The 24255-nt window shown below is 29.2% G+C and overlaps 1 protein-coding gene across 1 annotated transcript; it reads left to right on the plus strand.

Moving 5' to 3' along the window:
- Positions 1-3387: 3387 nt before the first annotated feature.
- Positions 3388-23375, plus strand: LOC117167084 (acetylcholine receptor subunit alpha-like 2). Its single transcript, XM_033351706.1, has 8 exons — positions 3388-3804; positions 4257-4494; positions 12517-12561; positions 12667-12776; positions 13003-13183; positions 14125-14821; positions 19940-20151; positions 21799-23375. Exons 2-8 carry the CDS (start codon positions 4318-4320, stop codon positions 22015-22017), a joined length of 1641 nt encoding a protein of 546 aa, XP_033207597.1. The 5' UTR covers positions 3388-3804; positions 4257-4317; the 3' UTR covers positions 22018-23375.
- Positions 23376-24255: the final 880 nt, after the last annotated feature.

Here is a 24255-nt window from a genome sequence, read left to right on the forward strand (position 1 = left end):
CTTAATCTCTAATAATTTTGATAACCAAACATTTTAAATTCCCTGACGTATATTTTATCAGTAGATTCCTTTTAAAAAACAATTCTTTAGATTTATGAAACAAAATATAAGGTAAGTGACGCAATGATCGTGAAGGTCCCCGTAATCGGGAAACTTTGTTGTAATTTAAATATATTGTTACAAAAACAAGCTAAAAATAACATTTAATGATGAAACTCGCTTATTATCAGCATTTCATAACAAAAAATGGAAATCACATTTATTTAAATGAAACAAAAAGCAACACAATTTTTATCACGATTAGTGGGAATAAGGTCACGAGAACTGGGACGCTTACCTTAGAAGAGTTTAAAGAAACTTTTTTTCCCCCTGAAATTCGATGTTTGTTTGCTGTAAGAATTCTCAGCATTAATTGTAATCAAAGTAATTAGGTAATTCATTATATTCGCAAAATTTTAACAGATATCTATCTACGAATATTCTGGTTATAGCTTGCTGGATATGAAGTGCGGGTAACTGATTGATTACCCCTTGATGCTGAGGATCGGAAGGACTATATCAAATATCAAGCTTCCTGCCCTATCAAATATCCAGTTCTTCCCATACTCTGTGATCGATACGAGCTAATAACACCTGCCCTAATTTGTCACTGGCGCAATGGATTGACCCTCAGATTACGAAGCAAAATAACTCCTCGAACACACAAAGAATTTTTTATCAGGTAACTTTCATTAATAACATTAATCAAGTTACGTTATATCCTATACTATATCACACATTCCACTGACGCATTTTTTAGTCTTCTTCGGAAATTCCTTCTTTCTTCATTCAACGTAGAATAAATAGAAAGGAAATGAGGATATGGATTAAAATAAAAGTCGTAATAAAGTACAGAGTAAATAGAAAAATATTTTTACAATTAATATTTTATCAAATGTAACAAACGAGAGTAATATATGAAAAAGAAGTTTTATTTCTTCCACTCTAGTTCACCGGATCCACTGAAGAGTGGAAAAAATGTAGAGATTAAGATTAAGAACCGAGATAAATAAATATAGCTGAATGCAGGTAAATTAACCTGTATGAGTAGGATAAATAAAGATAAGTTCATGCAAGATGAGAGTGGAACAAACTAAATGAAGATTCAGGTCGTAAAAAAAGTAAACGAAAAATGAGGATACATGAACCAAGTTGAGAAAGGTCAAGAGGCAAAAAAAGGACATTAAGAATACTTTTTTCTGAGAAGGATTTAATTTTGTATAGTTTATAGAAATAGGAGAATAAATTCTTTCAAATAAAGTAAATATCTACATCATATTGAATTCAATATGAAACATTTGAAACTCCTAAAAGTTCAATTTGCAATAGTTGAATTTCGAACAAAAAAAATAGATGAAGTTTTAACCCAAACAGGCGATTTTTCAACAAGAGTAATTTTTGATTCTAAAAAGTCGAATGTTTTATAATACGGCTGACTTTTAAGCCCAAAAAAATAAATTTTCAACTAGAAAGTTCAGTTTTAATCAAAAAAGATAATTTTCAAAAAATAAATGTATTTAAAAACAACAAATTTATTTTGAAACCAATTATTAGTATCATTCATATAGTTGAATTTTCATCTAAAAAATAAGTTTTTAACGAAAAAGGGAATCGTTAATTTAATAGTTAAAAAAACTAATTTTTAAAAACAAATAAAACAAATTTTTAACCACTTGAATTCAACTATAGATGACGAATTTTGAATAAAAGAGTTGAATACTCAACCAAAAAATAGAATTTTTCAACAAAGAATATCAACTTTTTACCTACAAAAAAAACGAATTTTTAACAACAAAATCAAATTTGTGTTCCAGAAGACCAATTTTTAAGAAGCCACATAAATTTTTAACAAAATATTTGAATCTTCTGACTTAAGGAAAAAAATCGAAACTCTTAATCAAAATGATGGATTTTCCAACAAGAAAATAAATTTCCTGATAGAAAAGTTGAATTTTTAATCATATTGTTTGATTTTCACGCCATAAAAGACAAACATTTAACCAAAATTTAGAATTTTTATAGCAAAAATTAAATGGTTTATTTATTTACAAAATTATTGAATTTCAAAGCCAAAAAAAAATAATTTTTTACAAAACAGTTGAATTAATAACCGGAACGTAAGAATTTTTAACAAAAAAGTGCAATTACAACTAAATAGTTTGACTTTCTAGGAAAAAATGGATTGTTTTATCGGCAAATATAAACTTTCAACAAAAACGTATGTTTCTAGCCAAAAAGTCGAATTTTCTACGAAATACATGAATTTTTAACTAGAAAATACAAATACAAAATGATTCAATTATCAACCAGTGATATGAATTTTGAACTGTAAAACAGAGTAGTCGATGTTTCAAACAAACAAAATGTTTTAAGAATTCTAATCGAAAAGTGTAATAGATGATAATTTCAATAATAAAAATTTTATTTTAATCAAAATCGGTTGAATTGAACCCGAAAAGGCAATTTTTCAACAATTTAGTTGAATCTTGAACCAAAACAGATTAATTTTCAATAAAATATTTACCAAATACTTCTTAACAAAATAGTTGAATTTTCAAAAACCGAAATAAATTTTTAACCAAATAATAGATTTTTTATCTAAATAAGATTAATTAGGAACCTAAAATATAATAGTATTTTTCAATAAAAAAGAATGAACGTTCATCCATATATATTTGGACTTTCTTATTGGGTTCTAATAATTAGGTCCGCATTTAGGTGAAAAAAAGAGAAAAAGGAGAAGTATCGTGAAAACAGGAGGAAAAAAAAGATAAATTCTTTACAAAAGGGGGGAGAAACAGAATAACAAAGAAAAGAGTCTAAAGGCTCTATTTGCAGAGTATTTATTGAAAAAAATGTTCAGGCTGAATTTCGATCCACTTTAGAGTCACCTTTTTATCCCCTAACTTAATTCGCTTACTTCAAGAAAATGTCTACTGAAGTTTCAGCCACCATGCTCTCTATACTGGAAAATTCCGGCAGCAAACTCTTGTCCAATTAAATCTAAAATTCGCCCCCTTGTCCCAGGTTCTCAAGATTCATAACTCATAAGACTTCGAATCGAAACTCTCATTATCACGAGGGAAAATTTCGGAAAATCTCGCAAAGCAACGCCAAGAGCTAAGTGGATGCAAGGGACCGTCGACATAAATACAAGAAAGCGTAAATGCCGAATGCTGGATGAATTTTTTTGCTCCCCTCATCCAAAATTGGATTCTGCGCACCAGGGGAGAAACCCTCCCTCGCGAGACGTAAGAATGGGGTCCGCGCACGCGTATTCGCTTATTGATCTCGAAAACCACCCCTCATGCAGTCACATCCGACAGACAGTGGTCCACCGGCCGCAACCAACTGATGTCAACCCTGTCCTCTTTTTCTCTGACTGTTCCTTGATTTCCTCCTCAATTGTGCCAGTAATACGACCTATGGGACGCATCCTAATAATGTGAAAATCTCTTTTCTGACAAAAAAAACCCATAAGAAGGAGGGAACGAAAGTGGATGTCGTAAGAATAGATGTCAATCGTCGAAGAAAACGAGACCGAATCTGCAAAACGTGTTCAGGTTTCTGAAAGAGACTTTAATGAGTTGAAGAGTGTAATTGATAATTAAATCTCGGGGGAAAAACAGATTTAAATTAGACAAGAGATTTTATGCAAAACTTCTGAAGAAAATTGCAGCTCCCAAGTCAGCTGCTACATCCATGCGACGGAAAGCACAACCGAACCGGGTTGTTTATTACCTGCGTTCTGGTGAATCTTTAAAGGTAAAATCCATCAAATTAATTGAATTCCTATTTTTTTTCATTAAAAATGCATTTTTTATTATAATACGTTCTGTATTATATAAATTGTAACGAAAAGTACGTAATTCATAATAGTGGTATCAAAAACGTTTGCATATGTTTCATTTTCGAAAATCCCTTCTTTTGATTATCTTCATCTTTCCTCTTGAATTTCACAAGACTAAAAATTCGAAAATGAATACTGTCTTGTCTTTTGAGTAAATGACTATTTGTAGCAGCTTTTCGTAACTTTATCATGCGGTAATTTTGTATAGAGTTGTTAAGTTTTTGTGAGGCTAAAGGAACTTGGTAACCAATCTAGTAACGCCCTTTTGCTGCAGGGCTTAATTAAGGAACGAATTAATTAAAGTGCAGAATGCTACTCATTAACCCGTTTGGGACAAAGAGAAATTAATTACGTTTCATGTGCCCAGGATGGTGATGATAAAAGCACGAATATAGTTCACATATCGTCGAAGCCGAAGAAAAATAAAAATGTTGAGAAAGTTCCTTCTCGTTATCGCGGCGGGCCTCTGTCTGGGAAATCCAGATGCCAAGAGACTCTACGACGATCTACTTTCGAATTACAATCGTTTAATTAGACCAGTTTTAAATAATACAGACACCATTGTCGTCAAACTGGGTCTTCGACTTTCTCAACTTATAGATCTGGTGAGTGCAATTTTCTTATGGAAATTCTACAACAGAGAGTGAAATAGAACTCGTAAATAATTTAAATTTTGAACAACTCTGTGGCTCTGCAAAAAGTATAAAAGATTACTTTTTTTAGTTTAAGAAAAATATAACATGGTATAAACCTGTCCAGGATTCCGGAAATTTCATTTAGTGACTCGGACTTTCCACCCGAATGCACTAATATTCAAATGAAAAGTGGTTTAATATATTTTATTACTCTAATTCTGAATTAATACCGGGAATTTCAGTAAAGAATTCCAATTTCAACTTTGAGACTTGCAATTAGATAAAATACTTATAATTCTGAGTTCAGACGTGGAATAAATCAAATAAATATTTTAAAAATCGCGTAAAGAATTATAATTATCTTGAATTTGAACAGACCTGTGTCAAATAAAAAAGGTTAGAGATTCTATATAATTTGTCCTCAATGCAAGTTCTAGAAGTTGAAATCCTCAGGATGTCTATTAGGGTGTGCGCAAAAAAATTAAATATTTGTATTTTGGTTCTCTCCTCTCCTATTCTCTTTCACTTCGTGAAAAAATAATCGTACAATTTTTTATAAATATTTTCGTTGCAAAAATTCCGAATAAGAAATGACTTTTATTAAAGCACTAAATAGAAGGATACAATTATTGTAGACAGCCCTGGAAAAATTTCACCCTTATTTTATTCAGAATATTACCATCAAAAAGTGCAAAAGCCACCCTCTATAGGTGGTTGAAAAGTTTGCAAAATACCGTCTTTTTGCGTAAAGTGAGTAACTTCTTAATGACGATCTCAGAACATGAGTCTGAGACTTATTGAAAAGTATTATCACCTAATAAATACTAATAAACAATTTTTTATATCAGTTTCTTTGATAACATTTTGTTGATTTAACTTATACACAAAAGAAACATATATTTTCTTCGATTTTTTAATTTTCCGATGCGATTTTGTTAACTTCGTTTTCTATTTCTAAATTGTGTTGCAGGTTTATATATTTAAAAACCTAAGTATCCTGAGAATTACGTCCAAAACAAAATTTCGGTAAAGAATAATTTTTACTTTGTACAGGCAATTTTCTAAAAGATTTATATATCTGAGTTGGAACAGCCAATAAATAAAAGAAATATAACGAAAATTCACGTAAAGTGTTAAAATTATTTTAGTATAGATATGTAATTTTTACGTTGAGACTAGGAAATTTTAGTAAAATATTCTATATTTGAATTAGAAGAGAGAATGTTAGTAAAAAAATATATTTTTGACAATTGGGAGAGGGAGTTCCTACAAAGAATTATAATTTTGACTTTTGATCAAGGAATTTCGTGGATGCCTTTGACTATGAAACATGCAATTTCCGCAAAGAATCATAATTTTGAATTTGGGAGGGGAGTTTAAGTAAAGAAGTATAATTCTTATTCTAGGTTCACGTACGACAAGAAAGTTTCGAATTCCAGTAAAGAATTATAATTTTGTTTAGAACAGATAATGTTTATCAAGCAACGAAAATTTTTCTAAAGGATTTTAATGCTGTTTCCAATCTGAATGGTAGTTCTTATGACCAAAAATTATCTGAAGTTCCAACTCAAAATTATATTTCTTTTCCAACCTTCCTTGTGCAAAATCAGAATATTGGAAATGGCTTGAAATCTTTAGAATTCTTTAAAAACATTTAGAAATCGTTTAAAATTGTCAAAATATTGTAAAATCTTTAAAAATTCAGGGGAAAAATTACAAATTGACCGAGATAAAACCGGGAAGAGAGTATTTAAAACCATCCGTCGGATAGCCACACTGTAGGTGAAAAGTAATGCAAACTATATTAAAGTAGCAAGAAGCAGACAATTATTTTACGTGATATGCAATCTAAAACCTTTCACAAAATAAACCAATAAATTATTTCTTTATAATATAATACAAAAACAGTAATTTTTGAATATTTAATTGTCGGCTCAACTTGGTTCTTAACATTTTTTTCCATTGCATTCGCTAATAAGAAAAATTGTTGCTAAAAATTGGAAGCATGAAAACACTCATTCACATTGAAATTACGTGATATTTAAGTTAACAGGGGTTTTTAAACAGTAAAATGTATAAGGAATTGGTTTATAAGTAAAATTTTGATAAAGAGATTTATAAAAATTATTCCACGTTATGTTAAAATGCTTCTGGAAACATTACTTTTTAAGTTTATATATTTTTGTACATAAAAGAATGGAGAGTATTTTATGTTCTAGAATATAAAATAAGTGCTTGGAGCCCTTCAATTAACATCATAATTAAAATCTAAATATTAAGATAAAAGTAGGAATCAAACTGTAACAAATATTTTACTTACGTCTATAAAATTATAATTTCATAAAATATAAGATCCAAGCATTTTTCACTTTATAGTAACAATATCATATTATGTCATCATAAGAACCTCTAATTTAAAAATTCTCGTATCTCCGATCATCATAAATCAATAAGCAAAATCTCTATTGGTTATTTTAAAATATTTACCTGTCACGGAGGTTTGCATGAAAAGCAACATTAAATAAGGAGATTTTATGCATTCTAAATATAATGTCTTATTTCAATTTAAAAGTTACATAATATTTAGATTAATTTTTGACAGAGAAATAAGTGTTTTGAGGAAAAGATTGTACAGACTTGTTCAAGTGTCTTGATCTTTTTGCACAAAGAAAAATAAAAAATCCATTTTTTCGATATAAGGAAATGTACATTTTGAACAATGGCAATTTTCTACTATTCATTGAGATATAGTTCAGAGTTTTTGTGGCGGGCAAGCATCCCAAATATTTTTTGTAAAGCTACAGTATTTCTATTATAAAGAAAATTAGAAAAAACAGTATTCGTCATTTTTTCAATAACTTATAAAACAAATTTAAGGAGTTAATATTGTACCTTTCATACGCCCTATTATATTCGTACGTCCGCATTACTTTTGAAAATGAAATTAGAAAAAATGGAATTTTCATTTAAATCGTGAAAGTTACCAAATGGTAGGGAAATCAGGATATTTCGAAGCCTGAATCTGCTTTTTTGCAACAAACTTTTGCGTACCTGTATCAGAATTGTCCAATCAAGTAAAAAACAAAAAATCAGACGATTGTTGGCTACTTTTAAGAATTCATTACTAGATTCATATTTTCTATTCAATTCCTATTAAAATTTATTAAATTTAATGTCCTGTCTAATCTCTCATTAGGAATAATTTCATAAAAGCCTTCTGTGGAAAATCTGCTTGCGTTATTTTTAGAACATTTTTTAACTCGTGAGTTATTATTAATTAGAAATATATGATTCACAGAATTAAAAATAACAATAAATGTCACTTACAACGCCGCTTTTCAGAATTATGATTAAAAGTTATAAATGAAAGAACGGAACAATGTTTATAACAAAGCATGCGTAGAAAAAAGGAACAGATCGACGCTGTGACGAGAATAAAAAAAACTGTCAAAAGCTATATGTGTAAACAATGATTCTCTGAAAAGCTTTTAACTAAGGCACTTTCTGCGTTAACAATAACTAGTTGGTATACAAATTTGGGACAGAAAGTCATCTCATGATAATAGTAGATCACATTAATTATTCTGAATGCAAACCATTTGTACTTCCATACGAGATTAAACTTTCTGCTTCCCTTAAGCTATAAATAAAAATGGTTTAACCAAATTTTAGGAGGTATTCGATACTTGAAAGGTCCCCGCACTAAATGTATGGGAAAATGGCTTTCGGTGGATTTAGCTGAAACTTTGTAATTTTTAAGGTTATAAGTGCCGGATGAAATATCCGTACAAAAAAATCCCAAAAAAATGGACAGTTTTAGCGCTATGCAGCGCTAAGCGCTCAAGATCAGTGAATAAAACGAATTACAACAGATTTTGTTACAAAAGCGATGTCAACATAGAAATCACGATTCAGATCGTGGTCTGTCATATTTTCGCCTACACCGTTGACTCATATAGCGCGCTTCTCAAAACGATCAAACGCTATGCGCCCAAGATTTTAACTTAACTAATTAATCACTTCTTTAAAGGCAGAAATGGTACCCAAAGTAACATTAGTAACTAGTACGCACATACCGATAATAACATTCTACCCTTCGCAAGTGGGTTAAACCCTAAGCGCTCAAGATCAGCGAATAAAACCAATCCAAGTAACTTTAGCGACAAAAGCGATGTCACTATAAGAATCACGCATCAGAAAGTAATCAGTAATATGTCTAGCCAAACCAATGTGTTATATTGCGCGCTTCTCGAAACGATCAAACGCTAAGCGCCCAAGATTTGAACTTGACTAAGTAATTACTTTTTTAAAGACAGAAATGGTATCCAAAGTAACATTAGTAACTAGTGCGCACATCGATAATAACAGTATAACCTTCGCCAGAGGGCCGAACGCTAAGCGCCCATGATCAGCGAATAGAACCAATCCTAGTAGCTTTAGCGACACAAGCGTTGTCTGTATACGAAACACGCATCAAGAAGAGGTCAGTAACATGTTTAGCCAAACCAATGACAATATGAGTCAACACCATTGACTCATATAGCGCGCTTCTCAGAACGGGCAAACGCTAAGCGCAGAAGATTTGAACTTGACTAAGAAATCACTTTTTCAAAGGCCTTTCACAAAAGAAATGACAGACAAACATACCGTCGTCGATGGAAATAATGAGTGAATGCTGCATGATGAACGATTGTCACTTTTTAAAGCAAAAAGCGAACGACTTCAGAGTGAGCAACGATTGGTTCTATTCGCTGATCATGGGTGCTTAGCGTTCGGCCCTCTTGCGAAGAGTACACTGTTATTTTCGGAATGTACGCACTAGTTACTAATGTTACTTTGGGTACCATTTCTGCCTTTAAAGAAGTGATGAATTAGTCAAGTTAAAATCTTGGGCGCTTACGTTTGATGGTTTTGAGAAGCGCGCTATATGAGTCAACGGTGTAGGCGAAAATATGACAGACCACGATCTGAACCGTGATTTCTATATTGATATCGCTTTTGTAACAAAATCTGTTGTAATTCGTTTCATTCACTGATCTTGATCGCTTAGCGCCGCATAGCGCTAAAACTGTCCATTTTTTCGGATTTATTTTATGGATATTTCATCCGGCACTTATAACCTTAAAAATTACAAAGTTTCAGCTAAATCCACTGAAAGCTATTTTCCCATACATTTAGTGCAGGATCCTTTATAAGCCATATTAAATTTCAATATCTACGCTTTTGTTTTTCAAATATCTGAAATCATTTAGGCAGCATTTTTCATTATAAAGCAAACATTATTCTACTATACGAACATTCTTATTCCAATAATGGAAATATTAAAAGATGGAAGTAGTTCAGGATTGCTACAAAATCCTAATTTCGATATTCCCTCACATTTCAGTGACTTGCCCCTAACTTTTACCTGACCGTGCTAAATTTGTATTTGTGTAAAAATCACCTTAAACCGAGGGTGATATAATGTTAATTGTTAATGTAAAGAAAAATTTTGTTTCTAAATTTATTTTTAACATTTTTAGTGACTACAGTCATGCAAAATTGTAGTAAAGGTCATCCACAAATAACGTAAAATATACCTCAAATACATGAACTTTTAAACAAATAGTTGAGTTTCATTTTTAAACAAAAAATGCAAGAATCAAATATTCCGTTGAAATAATTAATGGTCAACCAAAAAAGTACTTTTCAAGAAAATAGTTAAAATTTCAAAAAAAGTGATAAATCTTCGATTTGAAAAATTAAATCTAAGCTAAAAATGCAGTAGTTGATACATCTAGCAAAATATATGTTATTTTTTAATCAAACAAAGTTAAATTAAGCCAAAATAGGCAAATTTCTAACAAATTAGTTTAAATTTTTAACTAAATCAGACTAATTTTCAAACTAAAGAGAGCAACTTACAATAAAAGAGTTGAATTTACAAGCAAGAAAGATCTTTCAGTCACTAAAAAAAAAAAAATTCATTCAAGATGTTAAATTTGAAACCAAAAAAAAAAGGAATTCGCTGCAAATCAGTAGAGCTTTCAACCTAGAAATATGAATTTTATACCAAAATAATTCAATTTTCTAGCCAAAAAGACGAGTTTTTAAAAAGATAAATTTTCAAACAAAAATAAAATAGTTAATTTTTCAGTTTATAAATTAATTTTGAAAAACAAAAAACGTATTTTCAACTAAATAGTTCAATTTTCAACCAAAGATATATAATTTTATCTCAAATTTTGAATCTTTAGCCAAAAATATTAATTTTTAAACCAATAGTTTAATTTTAATACCAAAACATTAATTTTCCTATCAAAAATACAAATTTTCAACAAAATATGTAAATTTTCAACTAGAAAAAATCAATTTTCAACAAAGTTATTTGAATTTATCAACCAAGAAAATGAATATATAACGAAAAAGGTGAAGCTTTAACTAATTAGATTACTTTTCTACCAAAGACTAAATTTTTAAATCTAATAATTACATTTTCAACCATATAAAATGAATTCGCTATTAGATAGATAAACTATTTACCAACGACATTAATCTTCTACCGAACAAGACGCAATTTTAACAAAATACAGGAATTTTCAATTAAAAAGTTGAAGTTTCAACATTAAATGGTACTTTTTTCAACAAAACATGGAATAAATAAATGTTTAGTAAAAAAATCGATTTAAAATGTGATTTTGTTCAAAATTGTTAAATTTTACACAAAGCAAAAGACAAATTGTAAAATGAAAAATGTAATAGTTAATATTGTCATCAAAAAGATTTTAATTTTAAACAAAAAACAATTGAGTTTACCTGAAGAAAGTCGAATTTTTAACCAAAAAGAATGACTTTGACCAAAATTGTTGAATTTTCAAAAAAATAATAAAAGTAACCTCAACTTTATTTTATTAGAAATCCCCTGACTCTGTCAAGATTGCTTTGTCAATTCCTGAACATTTTTAAATTTTCTGATTTTTCCTGACTTTCTGGAATTCCCTGACATGTAGCAACCATGCTCACTTCAAGAATTACAGAATTTTATTTTTTAAATAATAAAATTAATAGTATTGCACAGAAAAGAAAAGGAAATTAATTTAAATTAAATTGGAAGGAGCAATTAATGAAATATAGAAAAAAACATTTGGCCCCTGAGTTGTCTTCAAAAGAAAGAAAAGACAACTAAGATTATTAAAAAGTCATGCCAGATTTCCTCCAAGACGCAAAGTTCCCACTCGTGAACTTTTATATTGGATTGGAATGTGAATTTAAAAATTTAAGTTCTTCAGTTTTCATAATTTTTTTCAATTAATGCCATAAAAATATGTCCTAGACTAAGAAATGTAAGGTGCAAAATTCTGTTAGCTAACTAGCCCAATTATGTTTAATTAGCGTCACTGTAAGATTTTAAAATACAATTATTATCTGCTCAAAATTACTTTTCTTTGAAGCTTTTTCTCTTTACAGAGTACAGATATGCAATGGTCTTTTTAAATAAACATTTCTTTACAAAAAGTGATTTGAAGAGCCGCTTAATTTTTGTTTTAAATCTGCTAAAAATTAGTTAACATTTTAACATCAAAAGCAACACCTAGTAGGGTGTTTTGGACTACCCTATTCGTTAATAATACATGAAATATAAATAAACGAAATAAATCCCTGAAAAAATGATAACACTATATACAGAAGTGAATCCTCATTTGTATAAAAAAGATTATTATAACTCAATTCAATTAAGAAAATATTTAAAAATTATAATAGTTATCCAGTTACACTTGAACTTGTATGACAATAGAGAAAAATTAAGTATTTTATCAAATGTAAAATAAATAACATAAATATATATTGAAAATGATCTTTTTTCTATGTTATTATTTTACAAATTAAACTCAATACTTATTCTTAGGTAGAAGGTATTGCATTCCTTATGAAAGCACAACAATCTATACAAAATATTTCCCAATTTCAAATGCAATCGGCCAATTAAGAACCAAGAAACTTTTCCAATTTCAGAATCTCAAGGATCAGATTTTAACGACAAACGTTTGGTTAGAGCATGTAAGTTTCAAGATGTTTTTAAAATAATTTTTTACAACTAAAGTTGATAAAATCCTCCAAAATTAAATCAATAGTAAAAAAATTATGATATAAAATCTCTTTTAGGAATGGCAGGACCACAAATTTCAGTGGGAGCCAACAGAGTATGGTGGGATGAAAGAACTATACGTTCCAAGTGAACATATATGGCTACCGGATATTGTTCTTTACAATAAGTACGTAGTTTTTTATTTATTATGAACAAATATCAACAAAAATATATAACACTTTCATAAAAACCTTATTACGTTGGATTCTGATACAAAATCTTTCGAATATCTGTATTACTTTATTACATCATGATTACATCATCGTTTTATTACACCATAGTAAAATACAAATCGTAAATATGTAGATAATATCCATACCCAGATTTTCAAAAATGTTTAAATCGTTTTCCAGTGCCGATGGCGAATATGGTATAACGACAATGACAAAAGCTGTCCTTCATTACACTGGAAAAGTAGTATGGATACCACCAGCTATTTTCAAGTCATCATGTGAAATTGATGTCAGGTACTTTCCTTTCGATCAGCAAACCTGCTTCATGAAGTTTGGATCATGGACTTACGACGGATTTCAAGTAAGAAGACACCTAAAAATAGTTTTGAGATTGCAAAAATATTCATAAATCCTTCATTTTTCTCTGATAACTCTTAAAATCTAATGACAATTATTCCACTTTTACGTAAACGAAACCAATCATAAAATAGTACTAAAAGCAGTGTTTTGTGGCCCATGAAGACATTAATTGAGTCGTTTAATTTTCCTCCTTCCATACTTTCTCTCCCCTACTCCTTCAAATTACGCCTACTTCTCCTTTTTCCCTACAGTCCTTCCCCTACATTCCTTCCCCTGATTTTCCCGTTCAATTTAATGTTTAACTTTTCTAAGACACGCACCGAATAAGATAGGATTGAAATAAGCTTTATTGATGCAGCAATACAGATAGACATCTACTTTTGATCTTCTCACTTTCTCTGCTCCCCACCCCTCACTTCACCTACTTCCCTACTCCTACCCTACACACTTCCTCTCTTAACCCTACTAACCAACACTTCCTTACTAAACATCATCACCCCTCAATTTCCCTACTTTCCATCCCATCACTAATCCAGTACCCCACCTCTCACTTCCCCACACTTCTCCGTCCCCTACACCCTTAACTTCCCTCTAAAAAAAGGTACAACGGACGGACACCCGACTGAAAGTATAAGGGCTTCTGCCCATGATCACGAAATTAAAAATGATTTAAAATAAACTCACTTGTAAATGTTCCCAAAGCTGCAAAGAAATTTTAAAAATATTAAAATCATCTATCGAGTCAATCCCAATCGTAAGCTCAATCAGAAAATTTTTCTTTAATAAACTTCGAAAACTCACCGAATTCAGCAGAACTACATAGTAATCTGAACGAGAGGTCAGATTTATAAGGAAAGATAAGAATACCGATTTAAAGTTCAAACTTTCCTGAGACAAGCAGCGAATAAAATGACTGAAATAAGTTTGCTCTCGAAAAAACAGATAGACTTGAAGCACAAGGATTCGAACGAGGGCGACGACAAAGTGGAAGTTGGAATCGACTTGACGGAGTATTATCCAAGTGTCGAGTGGGATATCCTGAGCGTCCCGGCAGAACGGCATGAAAAATTTTACCCCTGCTGTCTTGAGCCCTATCCGGATATCTTCTTCAATATCACCCTTCGGCGGAAGACTCTCTTTTACACGGTGAACCTAATTATTCCTTGCGTCAGCATCTCCTACCTTTCGGTTCTGGCTTTCTATCTGCCAGCGGATTCAAGAGAGAAGATCGCCCTCTGCATCAACATTCTTCTTTCTCAAACAATGTTTTTCTTGCTCATCTCTGAAATCATTCCCTCGACATCGCTGGCTCTACCCTTGCTGGGAAAATATCTCCTATTCACGATGGTTCTTGTAGGACTGTCTGTGGTCATCACCATCATCATCTTGAACGTGCATTATCGAAAACCGAGCACACACAAAATGGCTCCTTGGGTGAGGAAAATTTTCATACGACGATTACCCAAGCTGTTACTCATGAGAGTTCCTGATGATCTACTGAAAGATCTTGCAGCACACAAGATTTTTGGACGACGATCCGGAAGTAAGAGGGATAAATTTAAGGATGCTGTGTCAGCTGCTGTCCAATCATCTTCAAATGTTTCATCACCGGACTCTATTCGTCACACAAGATTAGGAGGTAATTCTAAACACTCACTTTTTTCAATATTGGAGTTCTATAACCTCCTTTAGGTAAAAAACCTCTCTCTGAGTGTACGTTTGAAGTCATTCAGAGAATTAAATTTGGCGGATTCAAAAAATATCAGAAATCCGGAGAATTCAGAAAGTTTTAAGAATTCAGAGAATTCAAGGAACTCAGCGAATTTCAGGAATTTAATTCGGAAAATTCGAGGAATTGAGAAAATTCAACGAATTCAGAGAATTCAAAGAATTTCGAGAGTTCGAGGAATTTACAGCATTTTGAGGAATTTGAGAATTAGAGGAATTCTAGAGATTCCGAGAATTCAATGGATTCAGAGAAGTTGAGGTATTCGTAAAATTCAGAGAATTGAAGGTATTTAAAAATCTCTTAGATATTAAGGAGTTCGGCGAATTTCAGGTTTTCAGAGAATTGAAGAAATTTAATCAATTTTTAAAACTTTAAAAAATTCGTAGAATTTCAAGAACCCAAGGATTTAAGACATTTAAGGAGGTCACTAAATTTGAGGAATTCAGAGAATTTTAGCAAATATGAGAATGTTAGATATTTAGATAAATTTAGAAATTCAGAGAACTCAAGGAACACAGAAAATTTGAAGTATCCGGAGAATTCAGAGAATTTGAAGAATTCACAGAATTTTTTTTATTCAGATAATTTCAGGAGTTTAGAGAAGTTTTCAGATGATTCAGACAATTCAAGGAATTTAAAGAATTTAGATAATTTCAGGAATTCCAAAAATTCCAAAAATTTGAGTCATTCAAGGAATTCCAATAATTACAGGAAATCAGAAAATTTCTAGAAATCAGAGGATTTTAGGAATTCAGAAGGTTCCAGAAATTCAAAGAAGTAAAAGAAGTCAGAGAATTCAAGGACTTCAGAGAATTCAAGAAATTCACGGAATTCGAGGAATTCATAGAATTTTTGGAATTTAGATCATTTTAGGAATTCATTGAAGTTTTCGGAGAATTCAAGGAATTTTTGATGAATTTAAATAATTTCAGGAATTTTAAAAATTCAACAATTTTAAAAATTCAAGAAATTTGAGGAATGTAAGCAATTCTCACAATTTTAGGAATTAAAAAAGTTTCGGTAAATCAGACAATATCAGGAATTCAGAAGATTTTAGAGAACTTACAATAATTTAGAAGAATCTGAAAAAGTTGAAATGCATTCCAAGCAATCCATAGAATCAAAAAGAAATATGAAGAATGCCAAAGAATTAAAAAATTTAAGGAACTCCAAGAGTTCAAGGAATTCAGATAATTGAATGGATTAACAGAATGCAAACAATTCTGATCATTCAAGGAACTCAGATGATTCTTGGAATATAGGTAATTCAGATAACTTAGGTAAATAAGAAAATTCAAGTAAATCAGAGATTTCAATGAATTTAGAAATGAAAAATAAATAAATGAAAAATATGGAATTAACCCTTATTCTTCATTTTCGTATATTTCCAGTTCGTTAATTTTGAAAATTTGTTCCGTTCTCTAGATCGGATTTTATAATTTCAAGAGAATTTTTGTAAATTATTAGAAAGATTTTTCAAGCGTAAAATTACATTCTTGCTTAGAAATGATCAAATTAAAAATTAACGTAAGGAGTAACATTTTTTTTGAAATAGTGTTATCACTTTTTGTTGCAGATCAAAACAAGTTGCTGATTTATCATGTTTCTATCAATTTAAATTATTTCTAAATTGTAGCACTTTCAAATTAAATATTCTCACTTCTATCATTTTAAAGTTAAAATTTAAAACTTTTGCTACAATATTTACAGACCTTCAATGTTTACTATTACAAAATATTGAAGGAAACAAATTAAGATTACAAGTTTAAATTTCCCCTAATATTTTATATTGGCGTTGGTAGAAAAATCCATTTTATAATTTTTTTTATATTTAACACTGTTTAAATTTCGAAATATAAAAATGTGAAATTTTGCAAATGTAGATGACTTAAAAGCACAAACTTTGTCAGAAAGATTTCAAAATTTAGAAATTTGAAAATTTATGTCTTGAAAATACTTCTGAAATAAAAATAAAAATTTTACCAAGCTTAAAACTAACCTATTATAAAATTTGAAAGATTTTGATGTAAAGATTTTCACAATTGAAGGCATTTGAGGTTCATATTTTCAAAAAATTAAAACTTTAAAAGTGAATATAACAATCTAAAATCTTCTAATAGAGCTGCTAATTAAATATTTTACTTTTTATACTTTTCTTCGTTATTTTCAAATTTTTAATTTTTAGCTTTTTATTTTTAAATTTAAAAAATCAAATTAATATATTCTTTAATTTTATGGCCTCTGGTTTTAAAGCCTAAAAGAAATCAATTTTTCAAATGTTGATTATAAAAAGTGTAAAAATCCTCAGTTTATAGATTTCTAAATTATTATTCAATTACTATCTTTCTTAAAAATAATTTCCGATGCAATCCTATAGAACTTTAAACCTTTATATATTAAATAAATTTTTCACTACAAGAAAAAAGCTATAATTTTTGAGAAACCAATGAATAAGATTTAATAAGAGATTTATTAAGTTCATAAAATTTATTCGCGAGAATCCACTGTACAGGGTTTTTTTACAATAAAATAAGCCTTATTTACTAGAAAAATAAAATAAAACCAATAATCAATAAATCTCCCTAAAATTAAACCCAATGGAACATTCCTGAAGAACTTTAGGGTCGTAGAATTGATGAGGGCCCATCCCCTTTCACTCAACCTCATTCATTGTATACGTGATCAAGTGCTCGACGAAACATTTCCCAATTCTAAGCACGCTAAACACATATTTTATTTTGCCAAACAATTATTTCACAAAATTACGAAGGACAACAATTTAATATTTAAATTATTTGTGCAGCAGTATTTCAAACATTAAATTTTGAAATCAAAGATTATGCATACTTTCAAATTATTATTCTAATTAATTTCCTGACATGAAAATCCGTAAATGTGGAAAATAAACCCTAATTGGATGTTTGGGAACGATAAGGCGCTAACCCACTAAATTTGCAAAATTCCCTTTTTTTACTTTTTATTTTATCCAATTTGTCCTGCTTGTAGTGCTTTTTCAGAAAGTGAAAAAATTGAATTTTGCTATTTTTCATAAACAACCAATTTTCTGAAAAGGCTATCCCAAAACGTAATCAGTGAACAGTTTTTCCGTTTTCTCAAAAAATGTTCCGAATAAGGGTTAGCCCCTTTTGGTTCCCGAACATTCAATTGGGGGCAACCGCAAACCTTTATTTTCAGAATTCACTAACTTTTCTATAATTTTTTATTTTTCCGTGACAATATTAATAGTTAAAGACCAAAATTGTAATCTTATAACATTTTTAATCAGGAATTTGTTATAAATGGAATAAAACAATTTTGAATTGATCAATTCCTAATTTATTATTTTCAAGGATACCACAACCTAATTTACTTATAAAAAGTGATAAAGTAACCTAATTAAACCAGAAAAAGCAATCGAAGTGACTATTTCTCAATCAAAAAGTTACCAATGTGTATTAATAATGTGACTAATGTAAACAATGTGATTAATATTTATTTGATTAAAAAAAATGCAATCCATAAGACTTCAAAATAATTCACGTTGAATAAAAAAGGATCCAAATGAATTGGAAAAACTTTTTTTTCAGAATTCAATGGAATTTATCAAAATTCAAGTAAATTAAAAACAATTCAAAAATATTTTAAAAATTCATGAAATTCAGTAAATATGAAATGGTTTTAGAAAAATGCAAGAAAATTTAAAAGAATTTTATGCAATTCTTAAGAATTTTAGTTAAGTTTACAAGACTTAAAGATGAATTAAAGAGAAAGTATAAATATTTATCGAATTGAGTATAAATGAGTGCAATTTAGAAGAATTTAAGCGAATACAAAATATTCAACAGAATTCCGAGGAATTCAAAAGAATTTTAAAAATCCTAATTTAAGAAGACTTGAATTATACAAAATTTATCGCGTTTTTTTTATTTATACGGGAAAGTAAAATGATTTTAGAAAAATTCAAGTAAATTTTTCGAGAAAATCAGGATACATCCTGATCTAACATTTCCTCCAATACTGGATAATTTATTAAAATACCTTACCATATCTTCGGATCTTTTAATATGCCCGAAAATAACTTAAATTCTTTAAAATCTTTTAAGATCCCTTGAGATTTCGTAAAGTTCTTTAAACTCCTTAAATAACCCTGAAATATTTCTAATCCCTTGTTACATCGTCCAGCCCTTGAAACTTGCATATAATTGTTAAAAATATCGTAAGAACTTAAAAAACTTTTCTAATTAAAAATACTTCAAAATATTTCAAATTTTTTAAATTATGTTTTGAAATTACTTTCCTGCAATCATGTAAAATTTATTAAGATACCTTGAAAGCTTTCATTATCCCTTAAACTTATTTAAATCTTCGGAAATCTGATAAAATACTCTGGATAAAATAAAAATATTATAAAATATCCTAAAACCTTATAGGTCTTTTTAAAGTATCTAAAATATATATAAATCCCTTAAAATCTTCTGAAATTCCAGAAAACGTTTTAAAGCTTTTTAACATTCTCTGCAAGTTTGGAATATTTCCTCAAATCTTTCAAATCGTTTGTAATACCTCTACATTATTAAGCTAATCAAAAATTTCTTGGAATCTTTTAAAATACCTTAAAATATTTAAAATCTTTTGAAACCTTTTGAATTCTTTTGAAATCATTTTAAATCCCTTGAAAATTCTTTGGGATCTCTTAAAATACTCTAAAAGATTTAAAACAAATTGAAGAAAATGCAGAAATAGGTATAAATCTAAATGCAATAGTGGTATCGTAATAGGTTAATGTATTGAAGTAAAAGTGATATTTTCATTCAGAAAAGTGACTTAGTTACATTATCTTTAAAAATTGATTTAAGCAAAAGAGTGACTAAATGTGGCTGCCTGGCAGTCCTGTTTATTCTAAACAATTACTTTAAGTGCATCGCACGGAAATTGCCTGACTTTCGCAATTTTTTCAAATTCTTGAATCTCCCTCAAACCGTTCTTTTTAAATTATAAATTAAAAAACATGTTTATATTTTTTCGTAGGTTGCAATGGTTTGCATACAACGACAGCACACAACAGATTCCTTGTAGGAAGTCTAGCTGGTTACAACGGTCTTCCAACAGTGATGTCTGGCTTGGATGAGTCCATGAGTGATGTAACTCCCAGAAAAAAATATCCTTTTGAATTGGAAAAGGCTCTTCACAACGTAATGTTTATCCAACATCATATCCAGCGCACCGACGAATTTAACGCTGTAAGTTAAAAGTTAAAACAAAAGACACAACAGATTAGAAACCAAAGAAATTACCTTGGAAAATTGCGAAAATTCCTTAATAACAATTACAGATTTCGTAGCTCAAAATGCTCCAAAAAAATCTAAAATAGGGTGATTTTCTTAGAAAAATATTTAAATAATAAGGAAATAAATTATTTTAAGTGAAATTAATGTAAATAGACGGGCCATTTTAGATTCAATATGAAACGCTTAAGATTTCAAGTTGAAATATATAGCATTTTCAACCAAATAATTGAAGCAGCAACGAAATGAGATTAATTTTCTACTAAAAGACACAAATTTTTTATAAAAAAGTTGACCTTTCTACCTAAAAAGTTAAATGATTTTTAAAAACAGTTGACTTTAACACGAAAAGACGAACTTTCGAAAGAAAAGATTAAAATTGCACCAGGAAAGGTGCGATTACAATGAAATTGTTTAATGTTTAATGTAAAAATGATAATTTTTTAGAACACAGTCGAATTTTAAATACAAAAACGACTGTTTAAGAACATCTTTTAATTTTAGAAAAAAAATACTTTTTAACAAAATAGTTGAATTTAAAGAAAAGTAATTTGATTTTCAACCTTTAAAAATATATTTTCCACCGAATAGTTCAATTTCGTACTAAAAAAGATAAATCATTGACGAAATAGTTGAATTTGAAATTTAAAAAGATAAACTTTTAAACAAAGATGCAATAGTTTAATTTTCAGTTTAAAAAATTAATTTTCTACCAAAGAAAAAAAGGAATTTTCAACTTACAAAGAAATTGTTTAACCAAATGGTCAAATTTTGAAATAAACACAATTGTACTTGAAGCTAATCGAGTTTTAGATCCAAAAAGAAGAATCTTCAACAAAACAATCGAATTTTCAACCAAAAAATACGAGATTTTAACAAATTATGGATTTCCAATCAAATTGAAACTTTTCGTTAAATAAGTGAAAATTTTAACCTACAAAGATGTATTTTTAACCCAAAATTGTCCAAGAAACAATTTTTAACAAAATGATTAAATTATTCAGTTATTAACTTTTAACTTAAATGATACATCTTCAATAAAATATTTTTACTTAAAATAAATAACAGTTGAATTTAATCAACAAAAGTTTTTATTTTAATAAAAAACAATTAAATTCTCAAACCAAAAAAAAAAAAGAACTTTCAACCAAGAAAGATTTTTTGTCAAAAGAGAACAAATATTTTAACTAAATTGTTGAATTTTTAACCTGCGAATATAAATTTGCGACAAAAAATTTCATTTTTAAACAAATAGTTGAGTTTTTAACTAAGACTCACAATTTTTGCCCAAAAATGCTATAGATAAATTGTTAGTTAAAAAAAGTAATTTTCAACCAGAAATAGAATAATCGAATTGCTAAATAAAACATTTAATTTAGAACTAAAAATGAGAGATTTTTAACAAATTAGTTAAAAAATGTAGCCAAAGGGACTAATCTTCAACCAATGAAATGATTTTTTTACAAGAAAGTTTAACTTACTTTCGAAAAAACTTGAACAATTGGAAAGTTCATCAAAACCCAGAAATGAGCGCGATGTCTGCAATAAGAATATAGAAAATAAATCTTAGACTCTAAGCTGAAAAGAAAATTCTATTTGCAGGAAGACCAAGACTGGGGATTTGTGGCAATGGTACTGGATCGTCTCTTTCTTTATATTTTTATAACGGCTTCTCTCGTAGGCACAGTTGCAATTCTCGCCGAAGCTCCTGCCCTTTACGATGACACTAAAGCTATTGACATGGAACTATCATCTGTCGCTCAACAACAGCTCTTCCCAGGAAAAATGCTGGAAAAACTCGAAAACCTTTTACCTCGCTAATTTTCATTTTTCAAGCGAGTTCATCTTTTTAAACCAAGGGTATAGCCACTTTTGAAAGATCTATACAAACACAAAGCACTGCCTATATTCACTCTTACTAAAAAAAAGGTAAAAATTCTACTATCGAATACTAAATACCTTTTAGTGCAAACCGAAATGTATATCAAATGATTTAAAACAATTTAACTTATAAAAAATAGACATTTTTCAAGGGGTTCTTAGCGACAGTAACATGAAGTAGTCGCCCAAGCGAACCGCATGAACGGTACGGTTACGTAATTTCGTGACCTTAAAGTGACATTTTATTTTTTTAAATTAATTAACTCTAATTTTTGTAGAGACGAATTTAAAAGTAACATGCTCTGAAGTTAATAAATATTTTTAAAAATGAGAAAAAACTCAATTTTTCACACTTATTTAAAAATTTTAATGTATGCTGGATGTTCAAAGATATTTAATGTTTAGTATTCTTGTGTTTATTATTAAAGACATGTTTGAAAAGCTTGTAAGGGTTATTCAAAATGTCTTAAATTTCACTAACCCTGGGATTTGTGAAGTGTGACAGTGCTAATGTGTCAAAAGACATGTGGATATTGACAAATTTGTTCTCATTGAGCCACTTTATCGACAGAGATTCGAGAAGAAAAAATTATTCTCATAATTCCGACATATGATTGACAAAAAGTTGAGGTTATTCTCAGAAAAATCTCTTTCTCTCACGAACTTAAATGACAATATTCATTTATCTCTTTTTTAAGTTTCATAATTCAAGCAAAATTGTATTTTTTAGTAACATTTGGTTACGACTGCCTATTGATTTCCGACAATTTTAAGTAAACAGATATCTCTGTCAGAAATCGTAAATTGAATTTTTGCCAGGTTTCTTCTAGACACCTCGTTCTTAGTCCAAGAGTTAATGGATTAACTGCAGACCAATATTGTGATTGGTTGAGCAGTTTGCACAATGTGAGGTTTCAAGGTCACAGAGTTTTTAGATATTGATTTCGATACTGATGAAGTTCTCGAATGTATTTTCTAATTTCTTAGTTATTGTACATTCTAAAAATTTTATAAATAGAATTATAATTCCGAATGTTATGAGATGTTATAATATGACAGTTCTTGGCGAGATTAGGGTTTGCATTTGCAAAAAAAAAAGAATTAAATTAGTCTAATAGAATTTCATAAAAAATGTCATGTTCTTATAAAATCTATTTTAAAATAAACTGTTCGACCCTGGTTCTACTGGGAGCCAGTGGCATTTTCATAGATGGCAGTTGCTCTCAGTAGGACGGTTTTTTAACGTGTTATTTGTTATATATATAATATTAGTATTTTATACCATATGACGTATATAAATATTTCAAGTAAGCTGCATACGATATAACCGTTCACATACAAATTTTCAGGTATCTGAAATTATTAGCATTTAATATTTTATATACTCAGAGATATTTTTTTAATAAAAATTAGTATCTAGAACAAAATGTTAAAATAGTGTAAAACAAATTGAAGCAATTTAAATAAAAAATTATGTGAGCTGTTAATTTTTTATTTTTTATATTTATTTTTTAGCGTGCCCCATTTTCCATAGCCTCTATGAGGACTTTTTTAATGAGTTATTCGTGACAGAAAATATAATATAATGGACTGATTGATTTACAATAGAATACTTCTTAATTTTAAATTTAAAGAAAAATATGTTTTATTTTTCAGGAAGAAAAATAGACTAAAATTAATAAACAGTACCATCAACTCTTGTATTATTTTACTTTCACCTATACTTTGTTGTAAGCTATACTTTTTAATTCAAAAAAGGAAAGAAAATATGGAGTGTCTATTCGACCAAAATTCTGGACAAATAGCCTGCCCACAGCGAACGGCTATTCGTCCAGAAATTTTGCAAGAATATTATATTTTCATTTAGATTCAAATTATCGTTGTGTATACATATCCGATATTTTTTGCCAGACTTGAATATTTTAATCCGGCAAATTTTTACATCAAGGAACGTTCTTTTCCGGAAAAATCTTTTTCTCATTTAATTAAATTTTACTATTTTATCCAGAAATTAGGATTATTAATTTGTAAATGTATACACAAATTGGAATACTATCAAGAGCAACAAACACATTAACAAGGAGCGAACAAAAATTGTAAATATTTTCGCCGTTTTAAAAAAACTCAGTTTGAAATATTCGTTATAGGCCATACAGATTTTGGTGAAAAATATTTTCA

This window comes from Belonocnema kinseyi, chromosome 2, assembly GCF_010883055.1.
Source record: "Belonocnema kinseyi isolate 2016_QV_RU_SX_M_011 chromosome 2, B_treatae_v1, whole genome shotgun sequence".
NCBI classification, from domain to species: Eukaryota; Metazoa; Arthropoda; class Insecta; order Hymenoptera; family Cynipidae; genus Belonocnema; species Belonocnema kinseyi.